The sequence below is a fragment of the Neltuma alba genome, unplaced genomic scaffold (genome assembly GCF_004799145.2).
Source record: "Neltuma alba isolate B1F8T4 unplaced genomic scaffold, ASM479914v2 tig00010758_pilon, whole genome shotgun sequence".
NCBI classification, from domain to species: Eukaryota; Viridiplantae; Streptophyta; class Magnoliopsida; order Fabales; family Fabaceae; genus Neltuma; species Neltuma alba.
The window spans coordinates 14,596-33,412 of NW_021635583.1; the positions used below are offsets into that span (position 1 = coordinate 14,596).

The 18,817-nt window shown below is 36.5% G+C and overlaps 2 protein-coding genes, 1 non-coding gene and 1 pseudogene across 4 annotated transcripts; 2 read left to right on the plus strand and 2 right to left on the minus strand.

Annotated features, from left to right (window-relative positions):
- LOC114758833 (probable aquaporin PIP-type 7a) lies at positions 1-15,700 on the minus strand. 2 transcript variants are annotated; one of them, XM_028947920.1, is made up of 5 exons: positions 15,689-15,700; positions 1,250-1,603; positions 769-1,067; positions 512-652; positions 1-396 (listed from the first exon to the last, which is right to left on the minus strand). In XM_028947920.1, the coding sequence occupies exons 2-5, from the start codon at positions 1,584-1,586 to the stop codon at positions 304-306; spliced, it is 870 nt and encodes a 289-aa protein (XP_028803753.1). In that variant the 5' UTR covers positions 1,587-1,603; positions 15,689-15,700; the 3' UTR covers positions 1-303. The 2 variants fall into 2 exon arrangements, with proteins under 2 accessions (XP_028803753.1, XP_028803752.1); XM_028947919.1 differs by lacking the exon at positions 15,689-15,700 and having other exon boundaries at positions 1,250-1,621.
- On the plus strand, positions 1,111-1,183 carry TRNAK-CUU (transfer RNA lysine (anticodon CUU)). Its single transcript has one exon. It is a non-coding gene; the product is annotated as a tRNA-Lys (tRNA).
- On the plus strand, positions 8,944-12,986 carry LOC114758832 (glycosyltransferase family 64 protein C4-like; annotated as a pseudogene).
- LOC114758826 (uncharacterized) lies at positions 13,122-15,090 on the minus strand. The gene is made up of 2 exons (XM_028947913.1): positions 13,886-15,090; positions 13,122-13,604 (listed from the first exon to the last, which is right to left on the minus strand). The coding sequence occupies exons 1-2, from the start codon at positions 15,088-15,090 to the stop codon at positions 13,349-13,351; spliced, it is 1,461 nt and encodes a 486-aa protein (XP_028803746.1). The 3' UTR covers positions 13,122-13,348.
- Positions 15,701-18,817: the final 3,117 nt, after the last annotated feature.

Here is an 18,817-nt window from a genome sequence, read left to right on the forward strand (position 1 = left end):
GAAGAAGACAATATATTTTTTTCTTTTTCTTTTCTTTATTGGATGATTTAACAGATACACAGTCACAGCGATACAAAGAGGCCCACACACACCGGGTTGAGCCCCCTTCCAACTTCTAAAAGCAGAGGAAAGCTGGCCCTTCACGCAACATGCAGTCCCCAGAGCAGTAATACAAACATTAAATACATCCTTTACATATTACAGCAAATATATAAGAAGAAGCGGACACTGAAATTTTGCTGATACAAAAACACCCACAAACTCAGGCTTCATTTAATTTTGACATCCCATACATATATATCCTCACTTGGACTTGAACGGGATGGCCCTGATCACCAGCACGTGGTACGCTGCCGCCAGTGCTGCTCCGATGAATGGTCCCACCCAGAAAACCCACTGCAACATAATTAAACACATCCATCATAAATAAATGCCCTCCGCCGTGAAATCTGCGTCATATATATTAAACAGAAATAGGACATAATATATCAGATCGGCTAAAAACACTTACGTGTTCATGCCAGCCATCGTGTTTGTTGAAGATGATGGCAGCTCCGAGACTTCGAGCTGGATTGATACCGGTTCCGGTGATGGGGATGGTGGCCAAGTGAACCAAAAACACAGCGAACCCAATCGGCAACGGTGCCAAAATCTGGTCCAAAATTCATTCATATATACTCAAACGTCACAAAACAAAAACTAAAATACTTCATGATCTATGTTATAACTATATATAGACGTCGAAAGTTTCAAACTGAGTTTACTTACGGGGACGTGGGAGTCGCGAGCGCTACGCTTGGCATCGGTGGCTGAGAACACGGTGTAGACAAGGATGAAGGTGCCGACAATCTCAGCACCGAGGCCATCCCCTTTGGTGTAGCCGTCGTTCACTTTATTGGCACCACCGCCATTAATGCTGTATATATTCTTGCCCTCAAAACCCTTCACCACACCAGCACCGCAGATCGCACCCAGGCACTGCATCACCATGTAGAACAGTGCCCTCGTCAACGACAACTTCCTCCCCAAAAACAACCCAAATGTCACGGCCGGGTTTATGTGACCACCTGCCACCCAATCACAAAAGAAAAAATCACTTCTCAATCAGCTGCCCGTCTAGCTCAGTCGGTAGAGCGCAAGGCTCTTAACCTTGTGGTCGTGGGTTCGAGCCCCACGGTGGGCGTTTCTTTTTTTCCCCTTCGCCTTAAGATTATTTGATTTAAATTTTAAACAGATGAAGAGACCGAACCTGAAATTCCAGCTGTGCAGTACACGAGGGCGAAGATCATGCCCCCGAAAGCCCAGGCGATTCCTTGAATTCCGACGGTTTTGCACTTGGAGTCAGCACGGCTGACGCCCATAACAGTCAAGACGGTGATGTACAGGAAAAGAAAAGTGGCCACGAACTCGGCGATCCCGGCTCTGTAGAAGGACCACGACGTCAGCTCCGATGGTTCAAACAGAGGCGCCGGCGGTGGCTCCTGGTAGTCCTTCCCGTCGTCTTGGCTCTGAGCCGCTGTCCCGATGGGCTGCCTCTCCGGGAACTTGTTCGCTCCCAACGAAACATCCTGCTCCTTCCCCTCCATTTTTCCCCCTGCTGATTCTCCAAGGTTTGTGACAGACACGGAGCGCTGAGAGGTAGTGATGAGTATGACGAGGGGTTCACTTGTTACGGATTTATAAGCGGAATCAAGTTTAGTTGAGAAAGATGAAGATGAGAAGTGGTGGGGTCCATAAGGCGTAATATATTGAACTCATTTTCTCATCTTAGGGCCGTCCTCTCATTTTCTCGTACATTCACCATTTCGCTGAACAGTGACTTGGTTGGCCTATTCGGTTTAAGTCCAAGCCCTAGCGGGTACATTGCCAGCTGGCATGATGCTAGCCACTCGCACGTTACCGACCATGTTCTGCGCCGCACTGGAACAGAGATCGGTTCTGATTTTGCCTCACGAGTAAGGGGGCCTGAATTCTACTCTTGTGTGCTCGGGATAAGCCGTTAACTTCAAACCTACAAAACATCACGTTGAACCCGAGCCTCTTGTCAGGACACGTGTCCTCTATCCGAGTGTCGTGATTAACTGAACGGCAAGGACGCTTCAACACGTAAGTCGCTATGGATACATGCTGACTGCTGCTGATGACTGATGTCCACAGAATAAAACACTTAATATAAGATTCTATTTGATTTTTATTTTTATTCTAAATATAAGATTTTAATCCAATTTATCTATCATATTTATATATTTTTTTAAAATAACTCTTCTAAGAATAATAGTTATAGTCAATACATTTGATTAATAAAAATATTTTAAAAAAAACAACACATATTTAGGACAAATAACTAAGTCAACTTACTTCTTTAATCTCCTCAAATTGGTTCTTATAATTAGGATCGGAGGAAATACTAATATATTACCACAGATGATTGATGAATTTCCACGGAATACGCGATACGATTGGAGAATAAATGCAAATTCGTGCCCACATGAATTTATCACAGAAGTTGGAATGTTCGTGTAATATGCTGAATGGACTGGCTTAACAGTGAATATGAAAACATACCATCAAATCAAAATTTTAGCTGAAATTCCAAATCATCGATGCATTATTATTATTCAAAACCCAACCGTTAAATATTAGGAGCACGCTTTTAGTATTCTTGTTGTCTCTATTGTTATGAGGTGGACCATGATTTTTGGGTAATTCATAAGAAGGCTCCAGAACATAGAATCTGAAGTCATCTTCATTTCATTATTAATATATAACTCTCATCTCTATCTATTTTATTTTTCTAGTAAAAAACTGTTTACCAAATATAGATTTCATGGTAATCAAATTATTTTGTACTAACACATAGGAAAAAAATAATAATATAGAGACAGATAACTCGAGGCAATAACGACTTTTTCTCTCATGCAGATCGTTCCTTTGCGTGGGAACGAGGGGATGAGGCCATTAATGATTGAGCATATGTACAGAGTGTTAATGGACAAGCGTATTCTGGCAATTGGATTCTCGATCTCAAAGAGAGAGATGGATAGATAGATAAGTACAAAACGGGAAGCCAAAAGCGAGAGGAGGAGGGGAGGAGGAAGATTAAAAAAAATGGAGGGGTTGGAATATGATTATAGAAATGATATGATGATACCTAATCTTAATTAGTTTAGTCGACAAATTAGTGAGAATGACTTGTTCGGATAACATTAAATACAAAACCAAAAGGAGGCCTCAACGGCTCACCAATATATAAAACAGCTAAAGAGCAATTTGGAAATGAGTACAAAAATAAAAGAATGGGGGAATCTTATGTAAGTTTTGGTGGCTATTGTGTTCTGGCAAAAACATGAAAGAGAAGAGGAACATGATTGTTTGTCCAGGTGGGAGTGGGGGTGGCATGGCCCTCCATGTTCCTCCTCTTGCATGTATTTGTGGGTTTGAATGAAGAAGCAAATATAATAATCAATATCTACTTGAGACACTCGGAAAAAGAAGGAAAAAAACCATAATTATGTCAAATGGTACTGTTGTTTTCTTTTCTTTTCCAGATGGGACAACTAACTTACCCACCCACCTCTTGTGTTCCTCTCACAAATGGCTGTTCATATACACACACCCTTCTTCATGTTCCTGAATTTTTCTTAATATCATAAAAATAACTTACATTTTAAAACCTGTATATAAATGATTTAGCACAGATTATTTCTGTATGCACAGAATAAACCTTACCAACGATAGAGACTATTTCTGTCAACACAATCGAGATTATTTTTATCTTTACAGCAGTCATGAAGGAACCGTGCAAGCATTGGGAACAAAAATTTGGCCCAGAAGCATTAAAAAGGGAGTGATATCCTCTTTTCATTAAAAATCTAACGTTACCAATTAGTGTTAGATTTAACGTCAGGGTTAATTGCTCACAACGTAACAAATCAAAATTCATATCTCTATTAGAAAAAGTATTTACATTTAGCATCCGATAATATCTCTAATAGGTAAATACCTATATGTAGCCAAAAAAAAAAATCTTATGTTGCCAACATTTTCAACGAAAAATAAGGCCTTGCTCTTTTTAAACAAAACCGAGCCAAAAAGAAAAATTCAAATACCTATATCTCCTTGGCCATTACTTTGTAGATTAAAAATGACTTTGAATGATGATTAATTTTGAGGGTTCGATTTTAACATAATAGGCGGTGGAACTGTGAGACTTTCGCGGAAATAAATATTGTGCATGATTTGATAAGGTAGAATTTTCTCTTATTCCCACGGCGCTTCTTGCTTTTAAAATTAAGAATTTCCATGGCCGTCGGCCAAACGTCGCCTTCAGCTGAGAGCGGAACAAGCTTTCAAAATTTAAAATAATTGTGTGGATACTAAAACTTTATTATATCTCTTCACATATAATATTAGATAAAACAATATGCTTATCTGCAAAGTTAGTGAGCTAGTGACAAGAGACGCTATGATAAATTATGTAGTAATAATTCAAGCAGGGACCGTCGGAGAAATTGGAGCCACAGGTTTCTGTGGACGAATATGACTTCCACAGGCGTCCCTTGAAACTAAAATTAAATTAATTAAACTAAACTAAACTATACTTCATTATTAATTATTCTTATTCTCGAAACTCCACATGACATGACGCGAAACGGTGTGCTTTTGCCCGGCTTTACTTTTGTGTATTTGGAGTAAAAAGGATTAACTTCTTCATTTCAGAAAAAATCATTTTTAAATTTGCAAATCTTCGGATGGACGCAAAGGTAACCGAATCCCTTTTGTGGTACACATAAACAAGAGGTGCTAAGAAATCATTTAGTCTAATGATGAAAGTTTTTTGTTAAGTCAACATTCAATAGGACATCTTGCTAACGCACTGAGGGTGTGTTTGGAATCACATCTGGACCTTCAAACTGACTTTTCTACCGGCAAAAGGAGTTTTTTTGATTTGAGATATGTTTGGAATCACATTTTTATAATTTGACTTCTGTCACTAAAACGGACTTATACAATAAGCTTAAAGAAGCTGCTTTTATCCAATCTGACTTCTGTAAAGTCAGATTGAAAAAAAGTTACTTCTCCACTGCTAATCCAAACACACCCTGAATTTTATTTCATGGGGAAGATTATTCTTTATTTACTTAGCCATTTTAAAATTTTGGAGGAAAAAATAACTGTTTATAGTATTAGAACCTGACAACTTCGAATAAAATTTAGATGCGTGTGTTAAAAACTTGACATTTTAAGATTACTCTTACTTTTAACCAGCTCATCTTCTTAACTGTACTGAACTACCTCTTAGCTTCTCAGCATCTAAAACCCTAGCTATGTCATAGGACCATGGACTAGCTCCCAACTTTAGGGGATTATGCTGGATCTAAAGGTAATTTCATTCCTTGAATAATACTAATCTGAAGAAATTAAAAAAACAAGTTAAGTTAGTTATTTGTAATAGATAGGTATTGTCTTTCATAAAATATCCTGCTAATCTAGTATATTGGCTAGAATTACCCTTATTAGAATGACTACCTTGGGAAAAAATGTATAAATATGATAGACAAAATGGATTGGAGTCTTATATTTAGAACCAAAATAAAAATCAAATGGGATCTTATATTAAAAAACTTAGGTAGTACAATCCTAATGTAAATACCATGTTTACGAGTAAATTTATTAAGTTCTGAAATTATCATAGAAGAATTAAGTTTTTGAGGGCTGCGGTGGAGTTTTTGAGACCTGTCACTAAGTTGTGCTGTTCATTGTATGAGAGTGTCTTTGTCCATCTCTAAATTCATGATCTTTAGCATCATTTTTTTGTTGTTTTGGTGGTCCTGCCATGTGATTAAGGCGAAATGGGGCTGTACGTACTCTCTATTATTGTGGGTTTTGATTATTGAAGGTGCTTTAAATGAATATTTATTTCTCTTCGCATTGAAAAATAGATGAAAAAGAAACCCAAAAAAAAAAAAAGAATGTAAACCTGGTCAACAGTTTGTAACACTTAATAGCAAGTCTCATTTCATTTGGCGTATGACACTTTTAAATGGAAAATAGCAGATGAAGAGATAGAAATAAAGAGACTACAAATTTGTATTAAAAGCATATAAACCCGCTGGAAGGAAAAAAAAAAGCATATAAACTAATATATGAACAATTCCGGGTTTGGATGTACGAATTCGGGCAAACCAAGTGCTTAGGGCCATTCCTTTTAAAAATAAAAAATAACAAAAATTTCACACATCACCCCCCAACACACGTTTGTATGTGTGTCAAAACTGATATTACCCTGTCTTTAATATGAAACATATTTAAAAAAAAAACATAGCTGACTAATTTAGTGAAATTAAAAAGTTAAAAAAAATTACTATTACATGATTTCTTTAAAAATATTTATATATATCATTAGATTATATATTAGTTTATAAGCCAACCAAACTAATTTAAACAAAAACGATAAATATAATACTTTAAAATAATTTATTTAACTTTCCAAGGGCCTATTTGAAATAGTTTAAAAGCAATTTTTCAGTCGTAACATATAAAATACGAAGTAAGTATGTGAAGAACGCTTATAAACACCTATAATTGCAGGCACAACTAATTTTTTAATCTCATCAAATTAATTAACTGGGTTTTATACTAAAAACCTCAGTAGCATATTAGAAATTAATCTCTGAATCAGTCAAAGCACTGGCCCATAATCCACTGACAGGATCTGTTGCGGGTAATTGGTCACGATTGACTTCGTATAATTTTAAATTTTTTATTAGATATTGTACATACTTGTTTTATAGATTATAATTTTACTAAATAAATTTTTTCCATTCACCCGTTGATTTTCTTTTTGAATACTTGAGATATAGGTATGACTAAACACTTCTCTTGAGATTTTTCCTAAGCACTGAGTACAAAATTTCTATAGATGATATATTCGTAAGCCATTGGTTTCCCCACTACATTAGGCTGGTTTTCTTTCGGATCATGTGGGGCACAAAATTGACGCAATATTGGCCTGCTGTTATTTGTTTTACATAACTATTAGGCCCAATTTACGTGGAAGATTCATTTCTTGCTCATACCAGAAGAATTACATGTTTGCACCAAAAAAAGAAAAGAAGGAAGAATTACATGCATATACCGCACAACAACAACAAAAAAGTGAAAACAAAGATTCCTGTGACGGACTAATATTTTAATTTCAGTTAGGAGAGGTAGTCACGTTTAATATTTAATAATGTCTCAAATAGAATTATTTTCAACTAGAGAATACCACTAAAAGGCGGGAATGATTTTTTAGACATAAAGACAAACAACATAAGTTTTTTTTTTTTTTTCCTTTGCCATGGACTAAAAAGCAAGTGCACAATAATAACTCTGCTCTGGTTTTTGGGCCGTATCTGGAGGATCATGATCAAGTTCAATATCATCTTCATGATTCTACATGCTCTATCATGGCCGTAGAAGTAAGCAGGATGATTTATGATGCAAGAATTTCGCAGGCGCTGTTCTCCCTGTTTAGCTTTGTTTTCTTGTTCATCATTATTGTTGGAAATACGATAAAGAACCTCAAAAATTGATTGATAATGGCCTGTTTAGAAGTCAATGTCATATACATTTTTTTAATAAAAAGATCAATGTTATAAAATTAAAAAAGTCATATAGTTAAGTTCTGCGTTGAAAAGGTTAGGAAATAAAAAATTAGTAAAATACCAATTTTGTAAAAGAGTAACTAGAAAAAAATTGCAAATTCTCCTTGTAAGAGATAACATTAGTGTGATTCAAGAATGCAAAGAAAGTTGAGGCAACTTTAGTAATCTAATAAAAGATAAGTCTTTGGTACGAGATGGAAAAAAGAAAATGATGAGGAGATTGTTGTTTCACCAACTTGAAGGTTTGAGTTTCATCATGATCAAGAAAAATAACATGCCTTCAATTTTTAACCTTTCGTATGTTTAATGCATGTATATTATTTAAAAGATTTGTTACCCTCCAATACTAATGCAGAATTACATGAACACCGTCACTCACAGGATGACGATGACGTTGAAACAGAATATATCAGACAAGAAGGGTGGTGGTGGAGGTGATTGGAGAAGGAGAAGGCTTCGGGGATGGGGAGTGGAAGGAGAAGGGTGGAGGAGGTTTGAAAAGGACAGAGCTAATGACAAGAAAGAGAGAGTAATTTCAATACATAAAATTATTATTTATATAATAATATAATCTAAGAAAGTTAATACTTAATACAAATTTGTCATAAATAACTAATTTAACTAATTTTTTTAATGTTATTGATAAGAGATAGTATTCAATATATAAGGTGTATAATCCAAGATTAATGAACCTTTTAATATTTTAGGTAATTATTCATGCCAAAGATGCTGCCTTTGATGCCTTGAATTAACCGGATTCATGATTGCAGGAGAAAAACAGAGAATAAATAATCAGTAGTCAATCTCCTTGGTGGCTTTTTTTTTAAAAATTTTTTTTGCCAGCGAATCTCCTTGGTAGATTTTTTTTTTTTTTAAACCACACCCGTTGGGAGATTGATGGAAGTATGTGAGCACCAAATAATGTGTTGATTCCATGTGTCCTATCCAGTGAATGTGACTGAACCAAACAGTTACAGTATTTTCTTCAAACCTAAGTATCCATTCAATTAATCATCACCCTCCACGTGTAATTACATGTGATATCCATCATATATTTGTGTCTCATTTCTCCCGCACTGTTCACCTAAGAAAAAAACAAGCGTGCCACGCTTTATTTGGGGCTCTATGAAATTTACTTCTCCAATAGAGCAGTAATCTACACCGCGAGATCTAATCAAGTCGCCGGACGCTTCCATCGGACGGTACATGACTGTCCACGTGTCACGACATCTAATTCGGATGTCCCTGGTGATGAGAAGAAACGGTCTTCGTGCCGCGCCCAGGACAATTTTGCGTCCTCTCTGATCTGAAGGATGACCAGTCTGGGCATACGACACAGCATTCGGACGGGAACCTAACTACTGGGAAACTGCTTCATTTTCCTCTTCCCCCCTCTCGGATTCCCTTGTACACCTCCGCCACGCTGGATCACTAGCTCTTCTGCCTTCTCTTACCGGCTGCGAAGGAGCTCGGATGGACGAAGATCCGACTTGTTGCTGAGACTTTCGGATCATTGTCGGAGGGATCGGGTTGCTCTGGCGCGTCCCTTGCGAGGGTGTATTGTTTTCTCTCCATATATAGGAAGCTGGCGGTGATGAGAGGGAGCTGCTGGTGGTTGAAGTTGAATCGTCGGGCAGAGCAGAGGTTCCGGCAGCTCCTGGTAGCCCCGGTTAAATCGGTGAAGATCAAGCTTTTGCTCTGTTGTTGCATTGCGTTTACGGTGTTCGTGCTCACCTGCAGTGCTTCCGCCTTCGCGGTATGGACCAATCAGAGTCCTGTTTTCACTCCTTACTCTGCCTCAAGGTTCGTGGATTTTTATACTAACGGACTTTTGTTTTTGGATCAGTTGGTTATTCCTTTGCATATGTTATGCTCCACTTACTAGTTCTCAAAATTTCTATTTGGGGCGAGCATGGGAAGCGAACCTAGGGGGGAAAAAAAGATTGCCTTCCTCAAGTAACTTAGATCATTTCAGTTTTTGGTTGAAATATTGCCAATAATATTTTGAAAGGGATCCCCAGCAGCTGATAGTTTGCTTATAACGGCTTCTATAGACACAAAAGAAAAAGAGTAGGACAGTGAATTGATAAAGGCAAATGAAAGTTTCCCTTTCCACTAAAAATAGAAAGAAAGAAGGTAAACGAAGTTGCAAATCTTCATAAAAAAAGTTGCAAATCCATTCTATGAAGTAGATATTGTTGTGCTTACCTTGGATATATAAAGGTTTTAAAGCGTGGATATAGTCCGATAAGGCTCTTTTTTTAGTGCTACTGTGGCACGTTGAATGTCTGCTTGAGTAATATCCATATCCTCTCTCCGACAAAGGTTGGCTTTTCAAGTCACAATTTATCTGAGTTTTAAAATTCTCGCTTGGGGATTTAGCCGTTTAGGTTAATTTATGTTACCAAACTAATTCATGAAATGGGGTGTTGGAGACAGGACCTTAAAACGAGACTGGTGAGGACACCTTCAGGGTCTAGAGTTTAAATCACAACTTTTAGTTCTTATAGATTCTCTTCAAATCACCATAACCCTTTGCTTGGTCTACGGTATAATTGCTTTCTAACTTGCTCTTAATTTTATCATGAATGACTATCCATTTTCTTATGGAGTCTGGAGGACACGCTGCCTCACATTGTCACGCTTTTTGGAGAGCATTGTGAGATGAATAAATATAGGCTGCTCTTAATTTTCATTTTCCTTCAGGTGTTGAGCTTATATAGATTGCAATGTTTGGGAACTTATTTCATTCTATGTTTCTTAACAGGAAAGGATATTCTATTGTAATGAACACATGGAAGAGATATGATCTCCTAAAGCAATCCATCAAGCACTATTCATCATGTCCTCGGCTAAAATCAATACATATTGTGTGGAGCGAACCTAATCCTCCTTCAGATTCCCTTTTAAAGTTTTTACACCATGTAGTGCAGTCCAATTCTAAAGATGGGCGACACGTCAAATTGAAGTTTGATATCAATGAAGAAGACAGTTTAAACAATAGGTTTAAGGCAATCAAAGATTTAGAGGCAGATGCAGTCTTTTCCATTGATGATGATGTCATATTTCCTTGCTCTTCTGTGGAATTTGCATTTGATGTTTGGCAAAGTGCACCAGACACAATGGTGGGATTTGTTCCCCGTGCCCATTGGGTACATTCCTCGGTATGATTATACTTATTTTTAAATCCCTCTACTGTGCTGTCTGTTATCCCTTATAATTTTGATCACATAATATTTCCTTTTTGGTTATCTTTTGTACAGAACAATGTCGGTATATGAGTTAGGACCTCTAACTAGCATTATATTTGACGGTGGTACCTTTCAACATTCTGTTTCCAAAAATAGAAAGCAAATTAGTTTTTGTGGGACAGATTGAGTGGAGTTCCATTTCAAAAGTAAGTCTTATTTAGACAAGTAATTTAGAGAGAGAGGGAAAAAAAAAAACCAATGTTGATTACAACTTGGGTTATGGCAAGATAACTTGTTGATTCTTATGTAGATTACCATCATAAACAGGGGAGCTGTTATATCATTGTCAGCGAGGATTTGAGTTTAAACGGAAAGAAAAGTTGAACTTCTTTTGTTAACTAAGAGTGTCTCTTAGTATGGTGATCCGATATACTAGAAGCTGTAGTTTAGTGTCTTTCATCTGTAATTCTTGATGTGAATTTGCAATTCAATTTATGTAATCCTTCAACCCTTGAAAGTTTGTCTGTCTTTATGACTGTTATTTTCTTATTGGTTTTAGTGAGATTCTTATGAGGATGGGGCCCATTTAAAACTTCTTATGTTGACCTTTCAAGTTATTCAACTCACTTGCAGAAAGGAAATGGTGATAAATTTGAATACGGTGGGTGGTGGTCTGTGTGGTGGACTGGTACGTACAGCATGGTGCTCTCCAAGGCAGCATTCTTCCACAAAAAGTATTTTAGTCTCTACACGAATGAGATGCCTGCATCAATTAGAGAATATGTGACCAAGAAAAGGTTCTTTCTCTTAAAAAATTAATTGCTTCCTTCTTGGTTTAAAGACTTGAATATTGTAAATTATCTGATTCCTATATTATTTACGTTGTTGTTAAATGATTTCACCAGGAATTGTGAAGATATTGCAATGTCTTTCCTTGTTGCTAATGCAACTGGTGCACCACCGATATGGGTGAAAGGTAATTGCTATCTCTGAAACAGATCATCTCCTTGTCCATGAGATATTGTGAACATTTGGCCCATCTTATGAGGATGACGACATCATGTGCTGTTATTTGGGTACAAAGGCATTATTTTATCCTTTTTCAATAGACGCAAGAAAATAGAAATGCAAAATTCTGCTAAACCGGCAATGTTCTAACTTGTGTATAGAGGGAACTATTTCTAAATTGTTGGAACGTATGTTATATCTCATAATTGAAGAATTGGAGAAGCTAAAGTAGGCATTTCTGCTACTCATATATCTATCATCATAATTGTTCCATTCATGTCAATCTGAAGCCTCTCACGATCAATAACTATTTTTGGATTCAGCGAGAGGCGTTGAGATTCTATCTCAATCATTTTCAGCCAGATGCTCCAAATTGCTTGAACAGAAAAGAATCATTTCATTTATTTAAGTTGTAATCGGAAGATTAGGATCCATTTAAACTGTCTCTTACTGAATCCAAATCTCGGGTGGGGCTTTCATCTTTTACCATACCCCTCTTTTGGTTGCCTAGTGATGCAATTCATCAAAGTACGTAGTCAGTAACCTGTAATTACTTGTTATACCAATTGAAGCTTGTGAATGAGTCGGTGCTTGATTTTAGATTGTCTTGCTCATATATAATCCACAGTTTTGACATATCCCATCTGTGCATGGATACATCCACATATCAAATTTACTGATACTTTTTTTCTTTTACAATCTTCTAGGTAGAATATTTGAGATAGGATCAACCGGAATCAGCAGCCTGGGTGGTCACAGTGAAAGAAGAACAGAATGTGTAAACAAATTTGCTGCAGAGTATGGAAGGATGCCCTTGGTGTATACTTCAGTGAAGGCTGTTGACAGCCGCAACGCCTGGTTTTGGTGATGCCTATCTAGGTTCAAGTTTAGCTTGAAAAGAAATTCCACGATCCTGAATTAGCTAGCTATCTGATTCTTATTTTTAGTTCTACTGTTTTATATGAAATCCTATATGTAAATCACAAGTTTTTGTGGTGAAAGGTAACATATCAAATTCCTTTGATTGATTCATTGTATAATTGACAGCTAATACAAGGGTGCTGCCACCCTGGCGTGCTTTTTGTCTCCTCATTATGAAGTGATTGTAGATTTACGGACTTTTATATCCTTTAGTGAAGTAACTTGTTCAGGAATCTTACACTCTGGTCTTCCATCTCATGTACTTGCCCCTTTTTTGTGTGAGAACAAGGTTCAATGGCTTTAGTTTCTGTAAGGAGGACGGTTCACTTGACCATCGTTTTGACATGCTCTGTTTAGTAGCATCTAAACTTATTCAACAGAAGACTTGAAAATATTATTGCGGGTGAGATTTATATTCTGGGAATAGAGGCAGAGAGCTGATCTAAGTGATTTATTGTATGTACGTGATGTCGTATTTATTGACATTCACTCATATCAATGAAATCGATTTGGGGTGTTGGTATAAACGTTGGATGATGTCATGTCAAAGTCAAGACAGCATCTCGCATCTGAGATAGATCATGGGACTGGATCGAGGCTGTCGGAGTTTACTGAGGAAGGAGAACAAGTTCCTTGGTCACTGATGCTCCAAATAAAAGTGGCAAACTTGGACTTGTAATGAGTGCTGTCAGGATCAACCTGCATTGCTTGCAGGTATCTCACTTCTGCTTCCTTTAGATCCTTTCTTACCAGCCACAAGAAGTCGGCATATCTACTCAATGCCTCTGCATCTTGTGGCTTGACCATCACCGCACGCCTGAAGTATTCTTCTGCCCTGCCATTTCACATTCAATTTTTTTCAGGTCAAGTAGGACGACAGATAATCAGCAACGAGCAATGTACCTCCTAGAATCAAATGGAGTAACTCGTGGAGTGACGTAAATTCAATTTTCAGAACTACTGTAAAATGCCTCTTCCTCCCTTTCTCATGAGCAATGACCAGCAGAAATATTGTGAAATTCTGGAGTTTAAGAATACGGGGAAAAGAAAACTAGTACCTTCTTAATATGGAGGAGAGCTAGAAAGAATATAGCAGAAAAGTTCTGAAATACTCACCTGTCAACGTCATGATAAACAAGGTAGAGGAACTGTGCATAGTTAGAAAGCAGAAGAGAGCTACGAGGTGCCTGATTTATGTGCTCTTTGTAGTAGAGCTCAGTTCTTTCGTATTCCTCATATGCATCTCCTTCAAGCTCCACAGACACTGGAGCTACAAACATTTTCATTGTCTCATTGTCCAACGTCTCACTCCTTAACTCTTGCAATCTACGAGCTTCCTCCAGCATCGAATTCCATAGAATCTTTTCAGAAACAGCATCAACATCAACTTCTGAACCTCCTTCACCCTTCCTGTCGGTCAACATCTGTACTCGTGTAATCAAAGGAGTGGCTGCAAGAGCAGTGTTGTTATTCATGGAGAGTACAGAGAAGTTTGCTAGGAGGACCATGGTATAGACCATAAGACTTGGAGTCTTCCACAAAATCTTCTGGAAGAGCCATACAAATGAAGCATCGACATCACTTTGGATTTTTCTCACCAGATCCTGCAAGTCCTCACAGTACAGGTTTTCCCTTATTTTCAGGGCATAATTTTGAAGCTCATGGATTATGAAAACCACGGACGAGAATGTCTTCTTCACAGAACAGTAAGTACATTCCTTCGCCTCTGTGAGATTCTTCTGCCATTGCAGCTTCTTCTGAATCATCCGAATCGAGAAAGGGATTCCCAAATAGTTCACTTTCCTTTCAAAGTACGCTCTTGGCATTTTCGCGCTCTCCGGCCAGCTCGATGGCTCTGGCTCAATTCCCAACTCAGAAGGCTCCAAAACATCATGCTTCGTGGTCCAAATTTGCTCCAAAGAACTCTTTTCTGAGCTACTTAGCTGCTCTGTATTTTGGATTTTCTCTGAGATTTTGTGAATCAGTTCTACAGCTCTTTTGTCATCTTCATCTTCTTCGTATGGGATGTCAAATTCCTTCGCAGCTTGCCTAACGAGATTCATCATCATTTCTTCATCGAACCATTCCCCAGAATCGGCATTGCAAGTCCGTCTCACTCTTTCAAGTCTCAAAACCTTTGATCCCCGAAACGCGAATCGATGAACCAAGCGGAAAGAGAGAGCAACGTTGCTATCATTGAGATGTCTCAAAGACGACGAGGGAAACACAGAAGGGGGCTTACAGGGATGACACACAGAACGAGGGGCTCTGAACAAGGAACTTTGCATTCGCTTGGGACTCTGATACACTCTCAAACCCATATCCCAGAAGCGGTGATTTGCGGCCAAAAAACATATGAAGGAAAAAAAAAAAATCACGCAGTGGAATTGAGTCACAAACCCGATAAGCCCCTCCAAGAGGGTGTTATAAAAAGTTTTCTTTCCTCATCTAGAAAGACTCGAATCAGATCTCAAAGGGAACCAGAGAAAGAAACAGCGATCGGAGCTTTCTACGATTTGAATGTACCCTGAAACGGAGAAGCAGTCAAAAGGCGAAGAGATAAAAAACGAAAAAGGAAAAATGATAACTATTGCCTCTGGGAGATCAAATGGGGCATTAATTGAAGGTATGTACAAAGCAAAAATGCGGGACGTGATCTATGTTAAATTTTCCGGAGACTGAAACAGGTAAGAAATCCATGGCGAAGGCAATAAAACAGAGAGAAGAAGATAGCTACTGCATGTTGGATCGTAAGAATACAGGAGGGCTCCAAGAAAAGAAAGAAAATTTTGGGGCAGGACGGGTGTGTAGGTGATGAAAAGTCTGAGTGGATAACACGTGGGTCCAGATCAGAGGTGATAGAGATTAACTTGGCGGTGGTGTGGAGAGAGTGACAACATATATTGGTGTTTGGATAACCTCATAATCAGAAGTGTTTTTTCACAAATTGAATTAAATTCTTTTATATATTTACTTTATAAACTAAAAAAACACTTCTGAAACTATAGTTTTGTTCTTATCCAAATATCTTTTTAATGTTTTGAAGAAAATAAATAATATGAATTGACAGGTGAGGGTTACTTCATTTCGTGATCGGTATTCGGTAATCCAAGTCACATGAGACGAGGCCTTGGCCGATTCCAAGAAGTAGGCAAATACAAGGTTAAAAAGGCTTGTTAGACATTATTGCCATCGTATCATCTGTCTTAATTATTTGGGATCCATCAATCTACTCTGCTAAATTTTGGAAACAGAAAAGATTCATACAGATTCGTTCAAGCTTCGAGAAATTTCTTATTATCACTCGGCGAGAAATTCTTATGTTTATTCATGGTTTTTCTCAGTTAAAGTTATGGGAAAATGGCAAAAAAGATCATGGAAATAGATAAATTGCAAATAAGGACCCATAATAATATTAGTTTGGGTTTTAACAATTTTTACAAACTAATCCCTGTGTGTAATTTTTCTATTTCGGCTGTTTTTTTTTTCCATTTTTCCTAAAGTTATCTCCAAATATTGTTTTTAAATTTTAGTTCCTTTTCTGCTGGTTTGCTTATTTTATGTAACCTTTAAACTTGTTTCATTTTAATTTATTTCATTGTCCTTGATTAAGAGGAGGACGAGGAAAACGGATCACAATTTTGTTTATTTATTTATTTACTAAATAAAAGAGTCAAATATTTGTAAATATACTTGCAATCTAACTAAACCAAACCCAAATAATCGAATATACCGTAATGAGAATTAAGAATCAAATATTTATCATCCACCGCCTTATGAGAGAATCTAGCTAGATGGTTTGCCCGTTCTAAAGCTTGTCTATATACAAAGTTAAAAGCTGAGACACAGTCCTAACGGCGAAAATATGTTGTTACCTTCCTTTTTTAATTTTTAAGGTTAAATATGATGGTCTATTTAATATTAATAAGATTCACTCTAACCTCCATGGCCCATTTATATGTTTTTGTTTTGAGACTAAATGGCCCATTACATCAAAAGGCCCTCTCTACAAAACACAATATCATTATGAAATATAATTAATATTATTTTTCAGTCCTTAATATAAAAAATGATTAATTAATTTGAGTAATTAAAAAACTAATTAAACTAGTTATTTGTGATAAATATGTGTTATCTTTCCTAAAATATATTTACTAATCAAGTGTATTGGTTAGAACTACTATTGTTATAAAGACTACTTTAAGAAAAATGGATAAATATTAAAAATAAAGTAGATTAGAATCTTATATTTAAGACCAAAATAAAAGTCAAACTAGTTCTTATATTAAGGATCACAGATAATATAAGTAGTGTTAATTGTATCTAGATGACCAAAACTTCTGAACCTGGTCTGGCCTACGTTTAAAGGTGAATCAGTCAAATATGAACTGAAATAGTCAATAGTTAACAGTTAATTTTGTTTTGCTTAGCAGACTTTTCCAGGTATATTAAATTATGGTGATTTTTTGTATTTTTAATTTTAGAATTTATTTAATATATGATTTTGATTTGTTCTTATAAATAACGAATTGATCTAATTCAATTAAAATCACCCATAAAAAATTAAAAATGAATTTTGACCGTGAATAAACTATTCGTTTGAATTTTTGAGATACAGGTTGACGACATCAATTGAATTTCCATGGGGCTGAGGAAGAAAAGTTATATTGTTATAATAATAACAGTGATTGAAGAAGTTTATCCAGTGAGAGCCAGTTTGTGTGTTGAGAGAGTAAAACGTAGAAAAATCTAAAGGGAGGGAGACAGCCACACACATTCATTCCAATTTGCTGCCAAATTTGACTCAATTTCTGCTTCCTTCCTTCCTGCTTGGTAATCCACTAATTGCCCAGTTGTGTTGTCTTAACTAGGGCTTTTTATTTTGGTTTTTAAAAAAAACATTAGGGCTTTTTATCGTTTATATTGCGTCACATCACTCCTGGGTGCTCATCGCCTGATGCTCACCCTCAGGAGCATCTCGCAGTTATCCATTGCCACTTTTTGATAATGGAAAAAAGTTAGGTCAAATATTTTATATTTATTATATTAAGTTTTCTATGCATAGTCATGTATCTTTTTTTTATATCTCATGTGGATTTATTATTAAATTTTAATATTTTAAAAATAAAAGATATAATTATATGTGATTAGAAAACTTGACATGACAGATATAAAAAACTTGATACAAATATTGTCATTTGACAATATAAAAATTAGATTTAAAAACTCGTTAAAAATGAAATCTGAACTCACAATTTCTTAAATTATGAGCTAATTTATTACCGCGAGAAAGCAATCTTTGTTGGCAGTTATCCATTCCGATTTGATTACACAACTCTGACCCACTAAACTTGCTCCTTCCTCGGAGCTTTCCTCCCCCAACCACTATCCATTTTGTTCTCCGCCCATGTTTTCCAACGACTCTATCATGCTGGGCCCCTCTCGCCTCTCCCTTTTAGATCAAGTATATCTCACATTTATTGAATATTACCTCAACCACAACGCTTGCGTCTAGATGCAGATGGATCAAGGATCCCATATATACAATTATTAATATTAAACAACCTGTGAAAAGGATGATAATTCAATTCAATAAACTTAAAAGAGTGCCCAACATATGAGCACAATTGAAAAGGCTTTAAACATGAAAGAAATATATATATATATATATATATACTACTTCCGGTCCTTAGTATAAAACCTTGTTTGACTTTTATTTTGGTCCTAAATATAAGACATCAATCCACTTTGTTTCTCATATTTATATTTTTTTTTCAAAATAGCCTTCTAACAATGATAGTTTTAGTCAATATATTTGATTAGCAAGGATATTTTAGGAAAGACAACACCTATTTAAGACAAATAACTAACTCAACTTACCTTCTTCATCTCCTCAAATTAGTCAACTGGCTCTTATAATTAGGACCGGAGGTAGTATATATATATTTTGGTTTGCTCATGAAAGAAATATTTAACAAAACAACTTTAGGCGGGTGACGGCCATATGAAAATTGGAGCTAAATTATATTAATCTCCACTCCACTCGTT